Raw genomic sequence first — 26,324 nt, 5'->3', positions numbered from 1 at the left:
CCTTTGAGATAAAATTTGATGACATTTCTGGTCTTTCAATCACAATTCTGACGCACTCAAAATCTATCCATAATCTAAGAGAAAGATCGCCCTATTATATAGTTGAAGGGAATTATCCAGTTATCTCCGTTCTGGCAGAAAAAGGTGCAATCATTTGCAGTACAAAATCTTAATAGATACTTCAATGGACAAAAATTAATATGGTTGCATGTGTGGAGGCTCTATCTTTTTAATGAATTATTAAATCAAGTCTCCTGGTTGAACTTGTCATTTCCAACTTCCTGTCAGCATCTTTGACTGGAAAAACAGTTAATCTAATATGCTGCAACAAATAACATGGTGGAAGAACTCAGCCATGTCAAGCAACATTTATAGTTGGAAAATAATGCCCAAATTTTGGGTCGAAACTCTGGATCAGCTTTAATATGCTGATCACTAATTCAATATGCTATTTGCTGTATAATATTGAATTTAGATTCTACAAAAATAACTTTTCTTCTTGTGCTATCCCTCAAGATTGAGGATGACTGACTTACATTCTAGTTTGAGCTGCTAATCAAGTCAACATGTGAACAGCAGATTCTTCCACAGGTGGTGGCTGTCAGAGGAGTAGTTTGTGATGACTCCTGGTAATGTATAGCATTGAGGTTCTCAATACCAATGCATATGATCCTTCACCACTTTGAGCAATGGTGGGCTAGAGATTGTACTGGATCTGCACCATCTCCTGCCTGCCAGCATTTACCTGAGCAGGAAGTAGAAGTCTGAGAAAAGGTCTGAAAAAGAGTCTCGACCCAAAACGTCAGCTATTCCTTTTCTCCAGAGATGCTGCCTGACCCGTGTAGTTACTTCAGCTTTTTCGATTTCTCTTCGGTGTAAACCAGCATCTGCAGTTCCTTCCCACACAGGAGTCTGATTGTTGACTTTCTGAATCTTGGAGGGATCCAGGGAAGACTCTGTAACAAATACAATTGATCATGGTGAATTGATCATGGGGAACAAGGACATGGCAGACCAATTGAATAACTACTTTGGTTCTGTCTTCACTAAGGAAGACATAAATAATCTGCCGGAAATAGCAGGGGACCGGGGGTCAAATGAGATGGAGGAACTGAGTGAAATCCAGGTTAGCCGGGAAGTGGTGTTAGGTAAATTGAATGGATTAAAGGCCGATAAATCCCCAGGGCCAGATAGGCTGCATCCCAGAGTACTTAAGGAAGTAGCCCCAGAAATAGTGGATTAATTAGTGATAATTTTTCAAAACTCTTTAGATTCTGGAGTAGTTCCTGAGGATTGGAGGGTAGCTAATGTAACACCACTTTTTAAAAAGGGAGGGAGAGAGAAAACGGGGAATTACAGACCAGTTAGTCTAACGTCGGTTGTGGGGAAACTGCTAGTTATTAATTATATTAAGTATCAGTTATTAAAGATGGGATAGCAGCACATTTGGAAAGTGGTGAAATCATTGGACAAAGTCAGCATGGATTTATGAAGGGTAAATCATGTCTGACGAATCTTATAGAATTTTTCGAGGATGTAACTAGTAGAGTGGATAAGGGAGAACCAGTGGATGTGTTATATCTGGACTTTCAGAAGGCTTTCGACAAGGTCCCACATAAGAGATTAGTATACAAACTTAAAGCACACGGTATTGGGGGTTCAGTATTGATGTGGATAGAGAACTGGCTGGCAGACAGGAAGCAAAGAGTAGGAGTAAACGGGTCCTTTTCACAATGGCAGGCAGTGACTAGTGGGGTACCGCAAGGCTCAGTTCTGGGACCCCAGCTATTTACGATATATATTAATGATTTGGACGAGGGAATTGAATGCAACATCTCTAAGTTTGCGGATGACACGAAGCTGGGGGGCAGTGTTAGCTGTGAGGAGGATGCTAGGAGGCTGCAAGGTGACTTGGATAGGCTGGGTGAGTGGGCAAATGCATGGCAGATGCAGTATAATGTGGATAAATGTGAGGTTATCCACTTTGGTGGCAAAAACAGGAAAGTAGATTATTATCTGAATGGTGGCCGATTAGGAAAGGGGGAGATGCAACGAGACCTAGGTGTCATGGTACACCAGTCATTAAAAGTAGGCATGCAGGTGCAGTAGGCAGTGAAGAAGGCGAATGGTATGTTAGCATTCATAGCAAAAGGATTTGAGTATAGGAGCAGGGAGGTTCTACTGCAGTTGTACAGGGTCTTGGTGAGACCACACCTGGAGTATTGCGTACAGTTTTGGTCTCCTAATCTGAGGAAAGACATTCTTGCCATAGAGGGAGTACAGAGAAGGTTCACCAGACTGATTCCTGGGATGTCAGGACTTTCATATGAAAAAAGACTGGATAGACTCGGTTTGTACTCGCTAGAATTTAGAAGATTGAGGGGGGATCTTATAGAAACTTACAAAATTCTTAAGGGGTTGGACAGGCTAGATGCAGGAAGATTGTTCCCAATGTTGGGGAAGTCCAGGACAAGGGGTCACAGTTTAAGGATAAGGGGGAAATCTTTTAGGACCGAGATGAGGAAAACATTTTTCACACAGAGAGTGGTGAATCTCTGGAATTCTCTGCCGCAGAAGGTAGTTGAGGCCAGTTCATTGGCTATATTTAAGAGGGACTAAAAATGTGGCTAAAGGGATCAGGGGGTATGGAGAGAAGGCAGGTACAGGATACTGAGTTGGATGATCAGCCATGATCATATTGAATGGCGCGGTGCAGGCTCGAAGGGCCGAATGGCCTACTCCAACACCTATTTTCTATGTTTCTATACCCCTGACAGTCTTGTCCTGATAGCATCAGCTGCTCCATCTGGCACTCAACATAACCCAGTCTCAAGAAGGGTCTCAACCCGAAGCGTCACCTATCCATGTTCTCCAGCGATGATGCCTTACTTGCTCAGTTACTCCAGCAATTTATGTCTTTTTTCAGCGAGTCTTGATAGTCCAGGATTTACTTGCTTGGCATCAGCTGAATATCAGTGGTGTCTTTGGAGCTGCTGCACAATTTAGCCCACTGTGGATATTTATGGGAACCTTCACAAACTCCAAATAGACAAATTGATGTTTAATTTAGGAATAGAATTTAAATGAATTTTTCAGGAGCTATATTTTTTAGAATTAACTATTTTTCCTATTAACAGGTGAAAAATCTTCGTTCTGGTGTTTCAAGAGTAGCACTGCTCTGCTTGGGAGACATGTTCACAGTATTCAAAAAGAATATGGATCAAGAGCTGGATGTTACTGTTAAAATCCTTTTACATAAAGCAAGTGAATCAAGTGCCTTCATACGGGAGGATGTGGACAAAGCACTGAATACAATGATCATCTCTGTTACTCCAGCACGAGCAATTTCATCCTTAATAAATGGTGGATTAAAGTAAGCATAACACAAATTTCAATATGCAATTTATAGAAAAATATTGGAACAGTTTAACTTCAACTATTTTCTCTTTGAATATTTGTTATTGTCTATCCTCAGAACAAATAAAGGGTCGTTTCTTTTTCAATGTTGAAGCCTATTTAAACATAACAGCACATAAATAAGGCAATAATGTAGGCTACTGCTTACATTTATTTCACCATGACAGCCTAATAATACATAATTTTGCTTCAGCACAGTTTTCTTTAACTGCATTTTCATATCTTTTGCTCAGCCACCTTAATGCTGTGGTCAGAAAATGTACTGCACAGCATCTTGCCAATGTAGTGGAGCGAATGGGAACAGGTCGGCTTTTATCTGGAACTAAAGATATAACTGATCGACTCATACTTGCAGTAGCAAAATTTGCACAAGATGGATTACAAGAAACAAGGCAAGTAAATATATTTTAATAATGTTTAATAGAACAGTCAGTTACAGTAGGATCATGATCAGCTAGGCAAGTAGGTCAAATAATGGCAAATAGTGTTTAATTCAGATGTGTGGGAAGTCAAACCAGGACCTTCACGGTAGGGTTCTGGGAAATTATGTAATGCAGAGGGATCTCAGAGTACAAGTTTATTATTCCTTGATAGGGTGGTGACAAAGGTTTTTGGTACATTGGCTGTCATCAGTTGGGGAATTGAAGTTGTACAAGATGTTGGTGAGGCTGCACTTAGTGTATGGTGTTTTGCTTTGGTTATCCTACTGCAGTAAAGATGTCATTAAGCTGGAAAGATTTACAAGGATGTTGCAGGACACGAGGGCCTAAGCTTATAGGGTGTGCTTGGGCTATTCCATTGAGCATAGGAGGATGAGCACTGATCTTAGAGAGGTGTAAAAAATCATGAAGGGAATAGATAGGGTGAATGGACAGAGTCTTTTCCCAGGGTAGGGGAATCAAGAACTAGTGTACAGGTTTACGATGAGATGGGAAAGATTTTCCATTGGGGCAACTTTTTCACACAGAGTTGTGGGTATATGGAATGAGCTGCCGGAGGAAGTAATTGAAGCAGGTATAGTAACAACATTTGACAAACATTTGTACAGGTATATTGATAGGAAAGGTTTAGAGAGAAATTGGCAAATAGGACTACCTTACATGATCAGTATAGATGAGTTGGACCAAAGGGCCTTTTCCGTGCTATATGACTATGAATCTATGGACAATGAATGTATGTCATCACTAGTCAATATATGAGCTCTCAGTAGCACTGGTTGTTGCATGAAATCCAAAACGTAGAAAAGGACCAATTGCTGATGAATATACTTGCTGAACCATTGCTGATGGTTGCATCTTTTTAATTCCTTTAAGTCCATGTTTTCATGTTCTCCAGTTCTCAACATGCATTTGTATGATGCCAGCAGAATTGAGTACATAACAGCATAGTCTAGCTAAGGCTGAAACCTCGCAAATGTTGGAAAGGTAACTCGGTCAAACTGGTGTTTTTGCGTGAAATAATTGCAAAGAAATCTGAATTTTTAAATGTTTTTTATAAGGATTGAAAAGGAATTTTACATTTTTAAATCCTTTTGACTAAAGTGCCCTCCATAATGTTTGGGACAAACACCCATCATTTATTTATTTGCTTCTGTATTCCACAATTTGAGATTTGTAATAAAAATCACATGTGGTTAAAGTGCACATTGTCAGATTTTAATAAAGGTCATTTTTATACATTTTGGTTTCAACATGTAGAAATTACAGCAGTGTTTATACATAGTCCCCCCCATTTCAGGGCACCATAATGTTTGGAACACAGTGATGTCATGTAAATGAAAGTAGTCATGTTTAGTATTTTGTTGCATATCCTTTGCATGCAATGACTGCTTGAAGTCTGTGATTCATGGACATCACCAGTTGCGGGGTGTCTTCTCTGGTTATGCTCTGCCAGGCCTGTATTGCAGCCATCTTTAGCTTATGCTTGTTTCTGGGGGCTAGTACCCTTCAGTTTTTTCTTCAGCATATAAAAGGCATGCTCAATTGGGTTCAGATCGTGTGATTGACTTGGCCACTCGAAAATTGACAATTTTTTAGCTTTGAAAAACTCCTTTGTTGCTTTAGCAGTCTGTTTGGGATCATTGTCTTGCTGTAGAATGAACTGCCGGCCAATGAGTTTTGAGCAGATCGGATGCGTTTATGCACTTCGGAATTCATTATGCTACCACCATTAGCAGTTGTATCATCAATTAAATAAATAAGCCTGTACCTGCAGCAGCTATACATGCCCACACCATAACATCCCCACCACCGTGTTTCACAGATGAGGTGGTATGCTTTGGATCGTGGGCAGTTCCTTCTCTCCTCCATACGTTGCTCTTGCCATCACTCTGATATAAGTTAATCTTCATCTCATCTGTCCACGTCCTTTTTCCAGAACTGTGGTTGCTCTTTTAAGTACCTCTTGGCAAACTGTAAACCGGCCATCCTATTTTTGCGGCTAACCAGTGGTTTGCATCTTGCAGTGTAACCTCTGGATTTCTGTTCATGAAGTCTTCTGTGGACAGTGGTCATTGACAAATCCACACCTGTCTCCTGAAAAGTGTTTCTGATATGTCGGACAGGTGTTTGGGGATTTTTCTTTATTATAGAGAGAATTATTCTGTCGTCAGGTGTGGAGGTCTTCCTTGGCCTGTCAGTCGATTTGTGATTAGTAAGCGGACCAGTGCTCTCTTACTTCTTAATGATGTTGCAAACAGTTGATTAAGGCAAGCGGAATGGGTGTGTCGCACTGAGGCGATTTTTCAGGGCAAAAGAGCGGCTACTGGAACGGCGACTGGAAGGGCTTACTGGAGCACACACACACACACACACACACACACACACACAGACACAGACACAGACACAGACACACACACACACACACCTTCCTTCACCAAGCCGTTATGCAGGCGGGGACAGGGCAAGCCACGGGAGTGCTGTCTGAGTGAAATTCACACGGTCCCAAGCCAATGTGATACAGACACACACCGCCATGAACAGGAAGGTTGGCACTGTCATTAAGATGGTTAAAGCACAGTGTACGGGAAGGGTCACATAAGTCCTTTAAAAGAGGGGGGACGGAGTGGACACAACTTTTAAGAAGCCAGAGATACACGGCTATGAAGCTTATCCTTGGTTCTGAAGACTACTGCTTACGTTTTTTTCCCCCAATGAGCCAATGAAATTCACCAGTCAGCACCAGCTGCAACCTACGAGAATCTTCGACCACCTGGCAACCCAATAGGACCTCCTGACGACCCACCCACGGCACGAGAATTCTCACTACTTTCTATGGCGGCTTAATTCTGGTCGCTGCTAATTTTTCAACATGTTGAAAAATTTGCCACGACCAAAATGAAGCCGCGACTAGTTCCCAGATTGTGGGAACTCCTCTCAACCATGAAGGCGACTACCCGGCAACCACCCGCGAACATGTGGCCACCATGTGGCGACTGCATAGTCTCCTGCAGTCGCCTAAAAAGTCACCTACGTGGGACAGGCCCATAAGGTATCTAACAGTTTTATTCATGTTTCTCAGTCTCATAATGGCCTCTTTGACTTTAATTGGCACAACTTGGTCCTCATGTTGATAAACAGCAATAATAGTTTCCAAAGGTCATGGAAAGACTGGAGGAAAGACTAGGTGCTGAGAGTTCTCTTCTACCTGCATTAAGGAGGCAATTAAGCACATCTAAGCAATTACAAACGCCTGTGAAGCCATGTGTCGCAAACATTATGGTGGCCTGAAATGGGGGGACTATGTATAAACAGCTGTAATTTCTACATGGTGAAACTAAAATGTATAAAAATACCCTTTAATAAAATCTGACAATGTGCTCTTTAACCATATGCGATTTGTTATAGACAATAGAAAATAGGTGCAGGAGCCAGCACCGCCATTCAATCTGATCATGGCTGATCATCCCCAATCAGTACCCCGTTCCTGCCTTCTCCCCATATCCCCTGACTCCGCTATTTTTAAGAGCTCTCTCTTGAAAGAATCTGCCTCCACCGCCCTCTGAGGCAGAGATCTATTACAGATCTCAAATTGTGGAGTACAGAGGCAAATAAATGGGTTTCGGCCCGAAACGTTGCCTATTTCCTTCGCTCCATAGATGCTGCCGCACCCGCTGAGTTTTTCCAGCATTTTTGTCTACCCAAATAAATGATAGATCTTTGTCCCAAACATTATGGAGGGCACCGTGATTCAAGACAATAGCAGATATTATCTTATTCAGGAAAAATAGTTCCTGAAAGAATAGGAAATGAGACCTCTTGTGGTAATCAGAACTATTTCAGCTTAAAGATTTGTCTGTAAATTATTAGTTTAAAGTCCTATGTGACGGTTTTGTCAAGCCATCAAACACTTGAATTTTGAAATTAAAACACCATCCCTTGTATACTCTTCAATCAAAATACCGAAATGTAATGTAAAGATGCATTTTGCAGATACTATGGACGCAAGATGTTGTCGATCTTGATGTCTCATCATGATTTTGACAAAGTGCTTGAAAAGCATTTATCACCCAGGGACCTTCCTTACATTCGAGATACTGTCAATAATCTCCGTCAAAAGGTACATGAAAGTTTATATTTCAAAGACCTGAGTTGTGAATTTAATAATGCAATTATTTGAAAAAAAATTGCCTTTGCAGAGTTTTTAAAGTAATTAATTTGCTTTGCATGTCAGCTTTTTTGGCACATTGACATTGTTCTTTACAATAATGGATCCAATTGTATTTTCACTTCTGTAAGGGCCTTGGAGAAATGCCATTAGATACCCCATCCGCGAAGAGCAGACGGCATACTGGTAGTGGAAGTATGCGAGTTTCATCTTGCTCCAGGGATGTACAAAGTTCAACAGGAAGGTATTGATTTTGCTGTTAACCATTTACAAAAAGAGCATTGCATTGTAGTGACTGAATTTCTAATGTTATGACTATTAAATGTAATAGTTTTACATCACAAAGGGAAATTGTTCTAGATGCTGGAAACATGAAATATAAACTGAAAATGCAATAAATACATATCTGCAGAGAACAAAACAGAATGAATGCTTCAGGTTGAAGTAGAAAATAATTGGAGATAAAGTAAATTTTAACACGCAGAGGAGAGGATGAAACAGCAGAAACAGTTGTGATAACAGGGCTCTCACTTGACTTTCCCTGTTGCTAGCCGGGCAACCTAGGCAGCTTTTTAGGTTGCCTAATGACAGTTTAGGTGATCGTCTAAGACGGCTTGCATGACGCGTGCGATAATGTGCTCGGCCGAAGTGCATAGTTACCAGTCGGAATTATGCTCAATGAAGCATTCACATATTATTTCTGTTTCAAATAAAGTCACAACTAAACATGTTCACCAATCAAGACAAGATATATACCACAATGACATGCAGCAAAATTATAATACAGTATCTCAACTCTTTTTACTCATTGCAATTAATGCAATTTCTATTATTTCTTTCCACTTCCAAACAAAAATGTGGTCGGATTATTCAGCGTATAATCAACCTCGGTGAGATCAAGCACAGGCTTGGCGATCACTTCGCATAACACCACTCAGTTCGCAATAACCAATCTGGTGATCTCCCGGTGGCTCAGCACTTCAACCCCCTCCCATTCCGAATCTGACTTTTCTGTCCTGGGCCTCCTCCATGGCCAGAGTGAGGTCCACCGTAAGTTGGAGAAGCAGCAACCCCATATTTCGCTTGGGCAGTTTACACCCCAGCGGTATGAACATTGACTTCTCCAATTTCAGGTAGTCCCTGCTTTCTCCTCCCCTCCCAGCTCTCCCTGATCCCAATGTCTCCGCCTCATCCTTTCTTCTTCCCGCCCCCCCCCCTTCCCCCCCCACCCTCACATCAGTCTGAAGAAGGGTCTCGACCCGAAACGTAAATTCCACACAGACGTGCCCGAGGACAGGATCGAACACAGATCTCTGGTATGTGAGGCAGCAAGTCTACCAGCTGTGCCACTATATTTTGTTTTCCAACACACAAAAGATTATATGTTGATAACTTTGGTTAGTAAAAATAAGAAACTATCCATTTTCAGTCTTAAATCTCTAAGTGACGCTATGTCCCCCTTTGCAGCTACTGTATATTTTTATTCAGTTCAAGACTATGGGGCAGTACATTGGCCATAAAGTTGCTCCTAAAAGTGCCAGAGACCTGGAATTGAACCTGAATATGGGTGCTGTCATGGAGTTTGCTCCTTTTCCCTTTGATCGAATGGGTTTTCTCCGGGTGCTCTTGTTTCCTTCCGCATTCCAAAGGTGTGCAGGAACCTTTTTCAGACCCAACCCAAAGCGTAATATTTTCCTTTTGTCCAGAGAATTTGTCTGACCTGTTGAGTTACTCCAGCTTTTTGTGTCTATCTTCAGTTTAAACCAGCATCTGCAGTTCCTTCCTACACACACGATACTATACGATAGAACTTTATTAATCCCAGGAGGGAAATTGTGTGTGTGTGTGTGGGTATATATATTATATACACACACACATATATTTATATAGTTATATATTCATATATAAATATACACTGTTTTCTCGTTTATAACTTTGTTTACAGAGTACTATGTTTACATATTCTGTTGTGCTGCTGCAAGTAAGGATTTCATTGTTCTAACTGGGACGTGAGAGAATAAAACACTTGACTCTTGACTTACACCGCTAATGTGTGGGATAGTGTACGGGTGATCGGTGATCGGTGGACTCGGTGGGCTGAAGTGCCTATTTCCACGCTGTACCTTTCAATTAAACTAAAAACACTAAAACTAGAAGGAGTCTAAAGAAGGGCCTCTACCCAAAACGTCACCCAATTTCTTCTATCCTGAGATGCTGGCTGCTCCATGAAATTCCCCTGCACAATTAAAGCATGGAATAGTCTTCACCCTACCAAAGTTACCCAACCAGACGCAACTAAATTTAAGGTAGCTCTTTTTTCCCAAGAACCCTTTTTTGCTTAAGTCCAAGTCAAAGTGTCAAGAGAATTTTTTTTGTCATGTGTCTCAGATAGGACAATGAAAGTTTGGAGTTTGATGGTGGACCCTTCACCACCTCCAGTTTAAATTCTATTTGGAATATTTTTGGAGTAACTCTTGCTCCAGGGAGTTACTCCAGCTCCAGGGAGTGATTCTGCGTTGATTTTCAGCGGTCGCGGCCACAATGCAGAGGGAGGGAGAAAGTGCCCGGCGCCGACCAGTTGCCAAGGCAGTGCGCATGTGCAGGGCAGCCGATGATGTGCTGGTCGTGGTTGTGCGCTTCTGCAGGGGGAGGATTGCAGGCCGTGGCAGTGCGCATGTGTTAGGCGGCCGGTCGTGCCAGCGGATGTGGAGCGGCGGGAGAGCGGAGACCCGAGTCCCGGCCAAAGATCATAGAGCGGAGCCCGGCGCCCAGACACGGATGGCGGGCGGAGACAGAGAGTGTTTGAGAGGGGGGCCCGCTCAGAGTTGAACGGCAGGTGTCCCGGGTGCTTGCCAAGCCGGGCAAAATGGCACGGCTTTTAGATTGCCCGGTGGGACCTTAGGTTGCCATTGGGCACCCAGGCAACCGTTAATTAAGTGCCCTTGATAAGGTGATTGGATTATAAAAAGGGTGATAGAGCATGGCATCTAAAGCCCAGAGGAGGTTTAATTGTAGAATAATTTTCTGAAACTAAAGAAAAAATGTTGAAGAAATGCTGGCTACCCAAAATTAAAATGTTGAAAATGTTCATAATTTGAAATTGTTGAACTCTACTCAGGAATTTAGTGAGACAAATAATTAAAGTGACTGGCAATGAAGTGACAGTGACTTGGATAATAGTTGTTCACTCTACAGACCATGTTCCATAGAGCAACTGGACGGTTGTGTTTGTTATCCCTCATGTACTAGACACCAGTAAACTAATGGGCCTGTCCCTTTTAGGCGACTGCAGGAGACTATGCGGTCGCCACATGTTCGCGGGTGGTTGCCGGGGTGTCGACATCATGGTCGTGAGGGGTTCCCGCATCTGGGAACTAGTCGGCCTCATTATGGTCGCCGTGAATTTTTCAACATGTTGAAAAATTAGCAGCAACTAGAATGAAGTCGCCATGGAGAGTAGCGAGAATTTTCGAGCCGTAAGTGGGTCTCTGAAACACCTTAATACATACAATTAAAAATACAAGGTAGACACAAAATGCTGGAGTGACTCAGCAGGACAGGCAGCACCTCTGGAAAGAAGGAATGGGTTGCTGAACTCTCGTCGGAGAGAGGAGGAGAACCTACAAAGTAGACATACCTTGAGGAGATTTTGCTGTGAAGCGGACAAAATGTGTAGGAAAGAACTGCAAATGCTGGTTTAAATCAAAGATAGACACAAATTGCTGGAGTAACTCAGCGGCACAGGCAGCATCTCTGGAGAGAGGGAATGGGTGGAGTAACTCAGCGGGATGGGCATCATCTCTGGAGAAGAATTGCCTGTCCCGCTGAGTTACTCCAAACCATTCTTTTTCTCCAGAGATGCTGCCTGTCCCGCTGAGTTGCTCCAGCATTTTGTGTCTACCTTCGATTTAAATTAATTCAAAATACAGTTGTTTTTGGAGAAACCAAACCTATTTTATATGATATGCATTTTACTTGAGCATATATTTTATTTTAAATAAGAGTTCTTTTTACCAAAAAATGCCTTCAGATTTCATTTGTTTGATTATGGATTTTAATTTGTAACAGGGATATCATAGAAGCAGTGAATTTGCGTGATTATACTTGGAAACCATCTCCACGAAATATGATGGAAAATGCAGAATTTCTGACGGAAATAACTGGCCTTTTGGGTGCAAAGGACTTTCGGGATCGTATCCGAGGGATTGAACAGTTATTATCGGATTGTCAAAACAACCAGGAACTTGTTATAGTTAACATTGTTAAGGTAAATCTAGGTGTAATCATTCTTCAAACTGCTTTTATAAATGAACAATTGAGATAATGAATTGCACATTTTGCAAATAATTTTGACCTAAATAAACCTACCACTTTAATGCTTATAGTAACAGTAAGATAATACCATTAAATACCAAAACAACATCATAATGTTAAAGAACATTGATTATTACTGTATGTCATAGATTTGGTATTATACAGCAGGTGCAATTTTAAAAAGTTCCACATAAAAACTTTAGTTGGAAAGGGTATCTTTCGGGTCTCATGGGTATCTCACGGGTATCTTTTTCATTCACAAGGTAGTCCCTATCAGGAATAAGCTGCCAGAAGTACTGATTGTGGATGATCAGCCATGATCACATTGAATAGTGGTGCTGGCTTGAAGGGCTGAATGCACCTTCCTGCACCTATTGCCTATTGCTATAGAAGTGAATACAGTTCACAGTTATGATGAGAAAAAAGATTTTGGACAGATATTTGGATAGGGAGGGTTTAAAGAATGGGCTAATGCAGGAAAATTGGGCTCTCCCAAAATACTAACTTGATTGTTTGGAAAAGGTAGGCTGCCGGGCCCATTACCCTGCTGTACAGTGCTATGACGAGATCCAGACAGGAGATGAGACTGTAGGCCAGCTTGATTAATAGTGAGGATAGTATGTCAAGAACCATAGTCACAAGTATGTATTTAATATAGGAACCATTGAAATAAGCAAGAACCAGACTTCAAACCATTGAATGTATTGATATAGACCAGTAGTGGGGTAGTTTTAAAATCAATAGATACAGCAGTTGAAGCACAGACCACTGTCTATTGGAACTGCAGCTGCCATGTTGGACAGCAGGAAGGCACTTTACTACCGATCTAGAAACTGATCACAATATTTGTACAATGATTTTCCACACTTTTTGAAACTTCAGGAATCCTATATATTCTGCATAATATTCTATGGTTAAATTGGATAAAATCATGAAAAACAAATTTGTGAATAAAGAGGGATGAGTGTGCATTCCACAAGTAATACTGTCTCCACAACATGAGGCTGTATTGTGAATTAATAAGACTACTCTGGTCTTTCTGCCTTTATTGCTCTTAGATTTAATATTAAAATATACACAAAAAGCTGGTGACACCATGCAGTAAGTTATAACATCTTTTTGATCTTATTTTGATCGTTAACAAGGAAGCTTTTGTGTGCTTGAAAGAAGTCGGTATTATTTTAGCTTTAACATGGGTTTATATGGGTCATGTGATCCAATGCAAGTAGTTGCCTTCCATTTGTGATTCATAATCATCTTCAGTAGTTTGACCCGTTTTTTTCTCCCTCCTGTAATGCTTAACTCACCTTCCCCAAAATAGATCCATTCTGTTCATCTCAAGGATTCTCTATGTTTTGCACAACATTCCATGTTATCATTTTTTTGGAAAGAGTTTTTTTCTGATTTCATTATCACAAAATATAAATGGGAAAAAAGTGAAATAATAATGTATTGCATAAGGCTAGTAGAACAGAAATGCCCATATAATAATAATAATACATTTTATTTATGGGCGCCTTTCAAAAGTCTCAAGGACACCTTACAGAATTTAACAAGAGTAAAAAACATATAATCGGAGTAAAATAAATAATAAAGACATCACCAATACACAAATTAAAGACAGAATTCGATCCAAAGACAAAAAAAATCAAAAACACAATGTGAAGAGAGAGCAGCGGCAGCTAAACGCGCCAGCGTACACTCTCCCTTCCGACAGCCATCTTGGACACAAACTAAAATAATCACTTACACACAAAAATCATCCTCCCACAATGGTTACCACTGTGGGGGAAGGCACAATGTCCAGTCCCCATCCCCAGTTCTCCCAAAGTCAGGCCTATTGAGGCCTCCGCTATAGCCTCTATGGAGGCCCGATGTTCCTGGCCGTTCTGGCCGGGTGCTGTTGTCCTCTCAGCGGCTGAGCCACCTGGAACGGCCGCTTCCTTACCGGAGACCGCGGCTTCCGAAGCCGACAAGGCCGCGCCGGTTTGGAGCTCCCAGGCTCCCGATGTTGAAGTCGGCGCCGCCCGCTCCACTCCGCAGACCCGCAGCCCGGAGGTGTTGAACTCGGCAGTCACAGCTCACCGGAGCTCCAGCGCGTCGATCCAGCGCGGCGACCCAGGCAAGGCATCGCCCGCTCCGCTCCGCGATAGCGCTCCAGCGCTGTGCCGCCACCGAAGCCGAGGTGCTGGGCGGTCCCCGCCAGGAAACGGCGCTCCACGCTCGCTGGTAGGCCACGAGGACGGGTCGACGGGGCAGCCCGGAGAAAAAGCTGCCTCACCGACCAGGTAGGGACCTAGAAATATAGTTACCACTTTCCCCCCACATTAAAAAGTCTATTTCTCCCACAAACAAAACACAGAACTCACTAGAACTACAAAAAAAAAGTGAATTAAACGGACGGCTGCTGGTTAGCAGCCGTTCCCCAAGATGGCTCCTCCTCCTCGAATATAATGTGAAGGTACCTACATTTAGGCAGAAATCCGCAGCAACTGAATAAGGAGTTGAGGGAAATAGTGCTGAACAATGTGCATAGAGGGAGTCATCCTATAAATAAGGTTATGCAGATAGCCTGAATTAACCATTTAGTGGGTAAAATAAAGTTTTCCCCTGTTAAACTTTCAATGAAAGATAGAGGGAAAATATATATTTAAGGATCCTATCCTTTATTTTGCAGTGATCAGTATTTTCAGAATTTGATTTTCACTGCATTAAATTGGTTGAGCCAGAGAAACTAGGGTTAGCTGTTTTCTTCCTTCCTTCACGTTGAATACCATCTGTAGAATCTAATTCAATTTCTTCTTTTGTTTGTGTTGTGGTTGATTGCTTCCTGTGGTCCCACTCCTTTGATAGAGGGATATCCTGATCATGCATCTAGGGAGCGAAAGAAATAGGCGACGTTTTGGGTCGAGACCCTTCTTCAGACTGATGTGAGGGTGGGGGGGACGGGAAGAAGAAAGGAAGAGGCGGAGACAGTGGGCTGAGGGAGAGCTGGGAAGGGGAGGAGAAAGCAGGGATTACCTGAAATTGAAGAAGTTATTGTTCATACCGCTGGGGTGTAAACTGCCCAAGCGAAATATGAGGTGCTGCTCCTCCAATTTACGGTGGGCCTCACTCTGGCCATGGAAGAGGCCCAGGACAGAAAGGTCGGATTTGGAATGGGAGGGGGAGTTGAAGTGCTGAGTCACCGAGATATCAGGTTGGTTATTGCGGACCGAGCAGAAGTGTTGGGCGAAGCGTTCGCCAAGCCTACACTTGGTCTCACCGATGTAGAGCAGCTGACACCTAGAACAGTGGATGCAATAGATGAGGTTGGAGGAGGTGCAGGTGAACCTCTGCCACACCTGGAAAGATTGCTTGCTTTCTTGAATGGAGTCAAGGGCGGAGGTAAAGCGACAAGTGTAGCATTTCTTGCGGTTGCCAGGGAAAGTGCCAGGAGAGGAGGTGGTTTGGGTGGGAAGGGACGTATTGACCAGGGAGTTACAGATGGAGCAGTCTCTGCGGAAAGCCAACGGGAGGAGATGTGAAGATGTGGCCAGTGGTGGGATCCCATTGGTAGACAAAAAAGCTGGAGAAAAGTAAGACAGCATCTATGGAGCAAAGGAATAGACGACGTTTCGGGTCGAGACCCTTCTTCAGATTGATGTCGTGGGGGAGACACGAAAAAGAAAGGAAGAGGCGGAGACAGTAGGCTGTGGGAGAGCTGGGGATGGGAGGGGAAGGAGGGAGAAAGCAAGGACTACCTGAAATTAGAGAAGCCAATATTCATACCGCTGGGGTGTAAACTACCCAAGCAAATATAAGGTGCTGCTCCTCCAATATGCGGTAGGCCTCACTCTGGCCATGGAGGAGGTCCAGGACCGAAAGGTCGGATTCGGAATGGGAAGGGGAGTTGAAGTGTTGAGCCACTGGGAGATCAGGTTGGTTATTGCGAACTGAGTGGAGGTGTTGTGTGAAGCGATCGCCAAGCCTGTGCTTGGTCTCACCGAGGTTGATCATACGCTGAATAATCCAACCACATTTTTGTTTGGAAGTGGAAAGAAATAATAGAAATTGCATTCATTGCAACGTGTAAAAAGAGTCGAGATACTGTATTATAATTTTGCTGCATGTCATTGTAGTATATATCATGTCTTGATTGGTGAATATGTTTAGTTTGTGACTTTATTTGAAGCAGAAATAATATGTGAATGCCTCATTGAGCATAATTCCGACTGGTAACTACGCACTTCGTCCTAGCACATTATCGCACGCGTCATGCAAGCCGTCTTAAATGACCACCTAAACTGTCATTTGGCAACTTAAAAAGCTACCAAGCTTGTCCGGCTGACAACAGAGAAAAAAATTAAGTGAGAGCCCTGCAAGGTGTATAATATTTTTGACACTGTCATAGGCCTTTCTTACATATGCTGTCACAACGCACTGTAGTCTCTCAACAACCTTTCAGTAATTTTCCTTGCCCTCCATTTCAGAATAATAGTGTTTTAAGCCAATAACTCGACACTAGTACAGGCAATAAATAAAAAGCGCAGCTTTCCAGCCCCTTATCTCATTGGCACACTCGGCTGCAAATCGGTGTCAATCTGGTGGACCATCTTCCTCTAGTCGTGGGGGTGGGGGATTGGGAGGGGCCTCACAAGTGGAACAGGTTAGGGCCTCTCTTCATCTAAATCCGGCCCTGACCAATCTGATGTTTTATGTAGCCATGTTCCAGTTACATGGAGGCATTATCATACTTGGCCTGTGGCTGCCTTAATGCAAAAACAGATCCAATTCCCTCCAGTACTTTCTTCGTTCTAAGTATGATTTAAAGATGACAATGTGAAGCAATGTGTGTGTGTGTATCTTTCCCCTCTAGATATTTGATGCCTTCAAACCACGATTACATGACTTCAACAGCAAGGTGAATCATATGGCTTTAGAAACTATGCAGAAAATAATCCCCTTACTGAAGAATAATCTTGTTCAGATTTTGAATATACTCATTCCTGCTATTGTAGACAATAATCTGAATTCTAAGAATCTTGGAATTTACAATGCTGCCGTCAGTGTCATTCACACCATGATTCAACATATAGGTATGTACAACTGGTATTTTTAAAATGTTTGCCCTGTAATCAAAATCGTGTTTATTAAAAGTATGTGTCTCCAAGTACGTGCAGACGGAAATGTGTGGAGGTGGAAATTGTCTTATTACAATAATGTGGATCACGTATAGAATATTTCCACTAAGTGCAGGGTGTCTTCAGAGCAATCTAATTAAAATAACAACAGAAAATGCTGGTAAAACACAAGAAGTTAGGCAGCAAGAGAAACAGTTACGTTTTCAAGTCTAGAACTCTTCAAAAATGAGAGACACACGTTAGTCTTGGTTGCAGAGAAGGTGGGGGAAAGGCAATGGGTGGAACAAGGGGAATTACTGTATGAAGATACAGCAGACTAGACTATATTTATGAAAAAATGAAAAGAAGATGACTTGCAAAACAGCCAGTTCTTATACAAACAGAAAGAAAGAGCAAGTTACCTACAGTTGTAATATGGAATTTTTCCAAAATATTGTTTCATTAAGATTTCCAGCATCTACATTTTCTTTATTCATAATCATAATGATCGCAATCATATTTTATTAGCCAAGTATGTTTTGTAACATACGAGGAATTTCATTTGCCATACAATCATACCAATAAAAAGCAGCAGAATAAAAAGCACACAAAATACATTTTAACATAAACATCCACCACAGTGAGGCCTCCGCATTCCTCACTGTGATGGAAGGCAAACAAAAGTTCATTCTCTCCCTTCTTTGTCCTCCAGCAGTCGGGGGCCTCTAACGTTCCGCTGATGGGACGATCTTACTCCTGTAGCCGGCAGCGGGCCTTCCTCATCGGGGCGATCAAGCTCCTGCATCGGGGGGGGGGGGGGGGGGGGGGGGGGGAATCTCAGCTCCCCCGCTCTGGGCGATCTACCCCGGGTTGGGGTGAGTCGAATGTCGTGCGGCTTTTGGAGCATCCCGCCGTCGGTCTCAACCCGAGACTGTGAGCTGCTTGATGTTAAAGTCCGCAGGCCGCGGTTGGAGCGTCGATCCCAGGCAAGGGATTGGCTCTGATGGTAAGTCCACGTCCCCGCAGTGGGGCTCAAAGTCAGTCCCGAGCAAGGTCTCCAGCTCCACGATGTTAGGCCGCAGAGCGACCGGAGATACAATCCGGAAAACAATCGCATCTCCGGCAAAGTAAGAGATTGAAAAAAAGTTTCCCCGACCCCCTCCCCCATCCCCCACATAAAAGAAACCAGAGAACATTAACACAAACTTTTAAAACACACTAAAAATAACAAAAAAAGACGAAAAGGACAGACCGACTGTTGGCGAGGCTGCCATCGAAGCGCCATCCAGTAGAATCTAACTAAAGTCATCTAACTATAATCCATCTAACTAGTTCATAATCTATCAGCTGGGTGCACTTGAAATTGTATGCTGTTAAAAATATAATAAAAAAGGGTAACAGTACGTGAGTATTATTAGTTGCCTTGAATTTCATCTTCAGACATTGTGTCATTTCAGTTTGAATGACAGCTTGAATAAATTATTTTGAAGAATACAACAGAACTGTCACCTGCATTATTATCTTCCACCTCTGATGCAATTAGTATGTTTTAAAATTCTGCTCAGTGCCTGAATAAAAAAATACATCCTTAGGCAGACCATTCTGTTAAAACTTGTTCCTTGAAATTTAAAAAAAAAGAATGCACCAAAGGCACAGTAACATTTCATTAGGTGAGCTTTATAACACATATAAATACAGTTTGGGTAGTTGAAATATAATTTCACTTAGCATTGACGGTTCTTTTGTTTTTGTGAATGATTTGTGTAGTTTGGGAAAATCTTTGCAAGGATTATATATTTAGAATGCTTTTCAGTAAATTTTGGCTTATATAATATACAAGTATATGATTCTGATCACTGTCCAATAGGATGCAATGGGTTGAATCTATTATAAACAAGCAAGTTTGTATATGCACCCTATAAAGTTATATAAATAAAAAGCTGGGGCCTTGCTTTCAATATAAGAAAAATGCTGTAAAATCTTTCAATTAGGAGAAAATATTGAAAGATACTAGTATAACCCAATATATTGGGCACCAGCTGTGGGGAGAGAAATCATATATAATGGCAATTGGCCAGAAGCATAAACCCTCCACAGATTTTGTTTAAACTGCTAAGTATTTCTAGCACTTCCTATCCTCAATATTTGCATCCATTTTTAAACGGTATGGCAGCAGCTTTGTGTAGAAGATTAGACATTAGCATTTCATCACTGCAACCTGTATACCAATGCAGATCAGACTGATGGATTGAAGGTGATAGGAGCAGAATTAGGCCATTTAGCCCATCAAGTCTACTCCGCCATTCAATCATGGCTGATCTATCTCTCCCTCCTAACCCTATCTTCCTGCCTTCTCCCCATAACTCTTTCACCCGTACTAATCAATAATCTATCTATCTCTGCGCTGACTTGACCTCCACAGCCATCTGCGGCAAAGATTGAAGCTTCTTTTGTCCAATTGTAAGGGTGTTGCAAAAAAATGTAGAACCACATGTACAAAACCAGGACATACTTAAGAGTTAAATAATGTTTCGGAGTGAAAAATAATATAATTGCAGGGGAGAACTCCAAGGCTTACATTTATGGATTAACATAGTAACAGTTGATACAGTTGACTGAATTGAGCCAAGACTCCAAAGACTGTTGAAGATACAAAGTATGCAATGGCATTGTTTAAAGATGAATAAGTAAAATTTCCTGCTTTCTCAGCTTTTACCTAGAAGGGTAAATTATTAAATTATTTAAAACAACCAGAAAATCCCGCAATGGCCCAGGGGTTTGGGAGCCTTTGTGGAGAAGCAGTTATCAGTTCAGGTCGATACTTTTCATCAGAATTGAACTGTTAACATTTTTTCTCTCTAATGCACGTGCTATCTTAACTGATGGGATTTAATATTTGTGTTTTAGACTTGCAGCTTCTGTTGGTTGTTTTGTTTTTAATTCACTGTAAAGTTGAAATGTGGAAGGCATATTATGAATGCAAGTTGTTTCTTTAAATATTTTACATTAATTTGTATTCAGATAACTTACAACTACTTCAACATTTCTGCAACAAAGCTCAATTCCTGAATGGAAAAGCCAAACGAGACATGACTGAGAAGCTTGCAGGTGAGGTATATTTCTCTTCAATTAAGAGTTTGCAGTTGTATTGGCTGCAAACACTTATATGGAAACAGCCATTCCAGAAGATATTTTAAGCAAAGATTAGACTGGTCACAAAGTTTTAACTGTGTTACCTCAGAAAGGGCTTTTGATTAGTGGTAAACAGACAAAATGTTTTTGGCACAGAAAAATATTTATAAATTTACTTCTTGAATATGTGAATCTAATGGAGAGGGTTTTGTAAGGCATATTGTGGCAGTTTCTTTAAAGATGAAATTCCAACAATTTTTTTCCACCAATGCCTTCAGATACAAAACAGATACTATTGACCTATAAGCTAATAGTGGATACCTTGTTGAGATTGCAATATAGTGCAAGAGATGCTCATTATAAAAATGTGGGTTCATTATGGAAGTTCAGTTTGTATTTATGAAAAAATAAGGTTGTATACAAGACTGCAAAAAGAGTAAATATTTACAAAACAGGAGGCACCAAGATGGCCCCCAAGCCATGCGACTCTCTTCCTGCTGGTCCCAGAAGTGGATCTGCAATCATTCATTACAATCGCTCCATTCTTTTAAACCTCAATTCCAACAGCAGCGTTTCTTACTCTAACCATGCTCCTCTTAATCTCCTCTTGCACTAAATATTATTCCCTTTATCCTGTATCTGTACACTATGGGCGGCTTGATTGTAATCATGTATAGTCTTTCCGCTAACTGGATAGCATGCAACGTAAAGGCTTTTCATTGTACCTTGGTACACATGATGATAAACTAAACTAAACAGCAAATTCACCTGTAGACCTTGCTAGTTTAAAACAAATCTACCCAGTGTGATCCAGTTTTTAGGTTTTGTACATTGAATTATATCCAAATATATGTCTGCATTTTGCTATTTCATTTCAGGCAGTGAATTTCAGAACCATGCCACACACATGAGTGAAAATAATTTTGCTCAAGTCTTTGCCTTAATCGATGCTGCTCATGCTAATGAGCGGCGAAAAATGAACGCCCCATCTATCCATTCTACCGGCCTGATTTTAAATACTTCAATTAAGTTTTCCATTGTTCTCTTCTAATACAAAGAAAACAAAATGTCCAGTTTTTCTCCCACAATTAAAATTCTCCAATCCTTTTATTCTCTTGTGTAACCTCCTGAGTGATGCCACATCTGTACTCTAGGTGTGGAGTAAATGTTTCATATTGTTCAATAATTATCTCTCTGCAAATGTAGTTTTTCTGGACTAAATACAGGTTAATATTATATTTGCCTTAGAAAATAATGGAAAAAACCAGCAGGACAGCAATCACCAAAAAAAAGGGAAACAGTAAAGGGCCTGAACCACTTGGCAATTTTTTTCGGCGACTGCGGCATCATTGACTGACGTATCAGGTCACTGAAAAATTTGCGGTGTGATGACGTATGACACGCGGTATTTTTTCAAGTGTCGCAACATTTTTTGTGTCGCCGCTGGATTTTGAATTGTTCAAAATCTTTTGGCGACACTGATATGACGCCGGCAGTTGCCGTAAAATCGCCAAGTGGGACAGGCCCTTTAACGTTTCCAGTCTGACCTTTCATTAGCACTAGGAGAAAGAACACAAGTTAGCTTTCAGTGGCTGAGATGGAGGGGGAGGGAATGGTAGAACAAAGCAAATACAAACAGGATTTCTTGTTCACCTTATCTCATATCCACATTTTCTACATAACCTATTACTGGAATCAATGGATGTTTAATCTTCTTGTACAATTTATGGTATTCTGTAGTTCACTGTTGTCTTGAAAGCCCTCCCTATCTCCCAGATGTACTGGAGGACAGAGGATCTAAGGGGGTAGAGGAACTGAAAGAAATTTTCATTAGGCAAGAAATAGTATTGGGTAGGCTAATGGGACTGAAGGATGATAAATCAACTGGGCCTGATGGTCTGCATCCCAGGGTCCTCAGGGAGGTGGCTCTAGAAATAGTGGATGCATTGGTGATTATTTTCCAATGTTTGATCGATTCAGGATCAGTTCCTGTAGATTGGAAGATAGCTGACGTTATCCCACTTTTCAAGAAAGGAGCGAGAGAGAAAACGGGGAATTACAGACCAGTTAGCCTGACTTCGGTGGTGGGAAAGATGCTGGAGTCAATTATTAAAGAGGAAATAATGGGGCATTTAGATAGCAGTAAAAGGATTAGTCCAAGTCAACATGGATTTATGAAAGGGAAATCATGCTTGACTAATCTTCTGGAATTTTTTGAGGATGTGACAAGTAAAATGGATGAAGGGGTGCCAGTGGATGTAGTGTATCTAGACTTTCAGAAAGCCTTTGATAAGGTCCCGCATGGGAGACTGGTGACTAAAATTAGAGCACATCGTATTGGGGGTAGGGTCTTGACATGGATAGAAATTTGGTTGGCAGACAGGAAGCAAAGAGTAGGAGTGAACGGGTCCTTTTCAGAATGGCAGGCAGTGGCGAGTGGACTGACGCAAGGCTCGGTGTTGGGGCCGCAACTGTTTACCATATACATTAATGATTTGGAAGAGGGAATTAGGAGCAACACTAGCAAGTTTGTGGATGACACAAAGCTGGGTGGTAGTGTGAACTGTGAAGAGGATGTTAGGATGGCGGGACAATCATATGAGGAAAGATTGAAAAGACTAGGCTTGTATTCACTGGAGTTTAGAAGGATGACGGGGGAACTTATAGAAATATATAAAATTATAAAAGGACTGGACAAGCTAGATGCAGGAAAAATGTTCCCAATGTTGGGCGAGTCCAGAACCAGTGGCCACAGTCTTAGAATAAAGGGGAAGCCATTTAAGACTGAGATGAGAAAAAACGTTTTCACCCAGAGAGTTGTGAATTTGTGGAATTTCCTGCCACAGAGGGCAGTGGAGGCCAAGTCACTGGACGGATTTAAGAGAGAGTTAGATAGAGCTCAAGGGGCTAGTGGAATCAAGGGATATGGGGAGAAGGCAGGCACGGGTTATTGATTGGGAACGATCAGCCATGATCACAATGAATGGCGGTGCTGGCTCGAAGGGCCGAATGGCCTCCTCCTGCACCTATTTTCTATGTTTCTTTGTGCATTTCTCTTAGTAAAGGGGCTGAGGAGTTTGACTGACCAAGGTTGTGAGAATAGGTGATGGTTAAATTACAGGAGAAGCATCTAGTAACCCAGATAATTGATCAAGAGATGCAGGTTTGAATTCCAATCCTCAACTGGGGAATTTAAATTCCAGTAATTAAATATGGAATATAAATTTATTGTTAGTAATAGTGAAAGCCCAACAAGTTCATGACTGCCTTTTTCACTCTTGCATCGGGAAAGGAAATCCGTCATCTTTACCTGGTCTGGCATTTATGTTAATCTTGAAGTTAGTTGCTTCCGGAGCCAATTAAGGATAGACAATGAATGCTGGTGACATTCACATCTCAGAAACAATTTTAAAACAAAATCATCACATGATACTATATTAAGGTGATAAGCAATTATATTGAATGCCTCACTGAATGTAACAAAGGATTGATACATTGACTTCAAAATAAAGCTGCAATAACAGATTTACTCTTTCTATTTCAGATCTGGTACCAGACGTATATATGCGGAAACCTCAAATTGTCGAACAAAAGGTTTTACCGGTTTTGTGGCATCTTCTGGGAAATATGACAAACAGTGGTTCACTTCCTGGCAGTGGGGGAAACATTCGTATTGCTGCAGCTAAATTGGCAAAAGTTCTGTTTGGACACATGGGTCAAAGATTAATTGATCAAGCTCTAACTCAGCTGCCACAGATTTCAAAGACCTTACAAGGCCTGTTAGATTCCACTCCCTGAAACCAGAAAGTGGCTTCAGTGACATTTTTAGTGAAAATAAGAGGGATTATATACAAATGTTCCTATGTATCTGCACTTTTTCACATATCAAAGATTTTTTAGGACTGGAACAAATCTCTGCTCATATGATGGAAGTTGTAATTGGATTCTAAATCTTGTAACTGTTGTAATATACAGTTTGGTTTCTGCAGTGGCCATGAGCAACATTTACACTAAAATCACTGCAGCTAATTTTGCACTTCTGTACGGTAGAATCTAAGGCATGTAACACTATATCACTGTATGGAAATTGTCATTTATTTTAAAGATGTAGTGCACATCAAATATATATGTTTCTATATTTGTAATCAAGTGTATAGTGTTAACTAATATACCTACTGATCTGTATTTAAGGCTATGTTTCTATATCATTGAAAACTGGGAGAGGGAAGAATATAATTGGTAGAATGTCTTGGCTGGCGGAGTTGAATCAATCAATGGTTATTTTATATTAGTTCTTCAAGATGAAAGTGTTGATCTCTCCAATTGTGTATTGTACAGTTACGTTTTCTCTTGATTGTACATTATTTCATTAGCTTGAAAGCTAAACATAAAATCCTATTTTGCATTGTGTTTAAAATATGTTAACAAGGCATGACCAAGATCCCTGCAAGAAAAATATTTTTGTTACACATTCTAATGTATACACAGTTGTCTTAAAGCAACAGTGATAAATGTATATTCCATATTTTTCAGCATACAACAAATCTCGCTTTTAACTACAAATCTGTGAAATAATTACACTAAATTCCATTTATGTGAATGTACACACTGTTGACAATAGTGCCAGTACTCTTGTGCAGGCAAACATACCTGATTTTAGGCAAAATATTTAAAGGAAGTAAATGACTTTATTTGTTTAAATTCAGTATCTATGTTTGGTTATTTATGGTATATTAATCAAATGCTTACTTTACTTTCCACCTGCATTGGCTGCAGCAGAGTTCAGTTAATTTCATTATTTGTGATTGCAAAGAACTTAGTGCATTATCACTATGGTGAGGCTAAATATATCTATGTTCAGACACAAAAAGCTGGAGTAACTGCGGGATAGGCAGCATCTCTGGAGAAAAGGAATGGGTGAGGTTACGGGTTGAGACCCTTCTTCATCTATGTTCACACTGATGATGAAGGGTAAATGGTCACACAATATTGAAGCTGAAGGTGCATTGCTGAAATACAGAGCTTCAACTTTTTTGTTTCACCATTCAAGAAAGATCAGCCACAAATGTATTAAAAATGTTCTGAACTTAAACACAATGTGTCCCTTTCAAGGATGGTGGGAACATTTATGATTAAAATTGTTATTTTTGCTTTATTAAAAGCTCACCAGATAAAGAAAAGGCCACCATAAGCATCTGGCAACTAAATATATGTAGAACATGATTTCAGATATTGCTATTTGATGATTACTTAATACTCTATTGGGGTTGCTCTCTGGGCCTTTTCCTAATGGATAGGAGGCCAAAATGCTCAGTTGGAGATAGCTTTCACAATAAAGAAGCTACCCTGTAAAGCTGCAATAGTACTCCTCCTCTCTGCCAGTGCATTACCTCAATTCCATGCACTTTTATACACTGACTTTTTATGTGGAAATGTATTAAAGGCTTTTTTTAATTGAAATTCACCTTATCGATTCTACGTGATATATCCGTATAAAACAGAAGGTATGTCAAGCACTATTTTTTTCCAGAAAGCTATGTGAACCTTGTCTAACCCTGTTAATATTTTCCAAGGTTCCTGTTATCATGTCCTTTATAATACCCTCCAGCATTTTCCCTGCTACTGATGTACGGTTAACCATCATCCCTTAAATTCCTGTTTTCTCTCTTATAAATAGTCAGTTATATCTGACACCCGCTCATGTGTAGGAACTATTCCATCATCTATAGAATTTTGGAAACAATAATCAATGCA

At 41.0% G+C, this 26,324-nt stretch overlaps 1 protein-coding gene across 1 annotated transcript in view; it reads left to right on the top strand.

The window, feature by feature from the left end:
* The window catches only part of togaram1 (TOG array regulator of axonemal microtubules 1), a 109,329-nt gene extending 84,058 nt beyond the window's left edge, over positions 1-25,271 (top strand). The window contains exons 15-22 of the mRNA XM_033027355.1: positions 3,138-3,373; positions 3,651-3,809; positions 7,848-7,974; positions 8,154-8,266; positions 12,091-12,289; positions 17,195-17,414; positions 20,460-20,546; positions 24,115-25,271. Of these exons, the coding sequence (XP_032883246.1) occupies positions 3,138-3,373; positions 3,651-3,809; positions 7,848-7,974; positions 8,154-8,266; positions 12,091-12,289; positions 17,195-17,414; positions 20,460-20,546; positions 24,115-24,368 (1,395 nt within the window). The 3' untranslated portion in view covers positions 24,369-25,271. The remainder of the gene's footprint in view (positions 1-3,137; positions 3,374-3,650; positions 3,810-7,847; positions 7,975-8,153; positions 8,267-12,090; positions 12,290-17,194; positions 17,415-20,459; positions 20,547-24,114) is intronic.
* Positions 25,272-26,324: the final 1,053 nt, after the last annotated feature.

This window comes from Amblyraja radiata, chromosome 9 (assembly GCF_010909765.2).
Source record: "Amblyraja radiata isolate CabotCenter1 chromosome 9, sAmbRad1.1.pri, whole genome shotgun sequence".
NCBI classification, from domain to species: Eukaryota; Metazoa; Chordata; class Chondrichthyes; order Rajiformes; family Rajidae; genus Amblyraja; species Amblyraja radiata.
The sequence above is the reverse complement of the archived record's forward strand: the minus strand, read 5'-3'. Positions and strand labels throughout refer to the sequence as shown.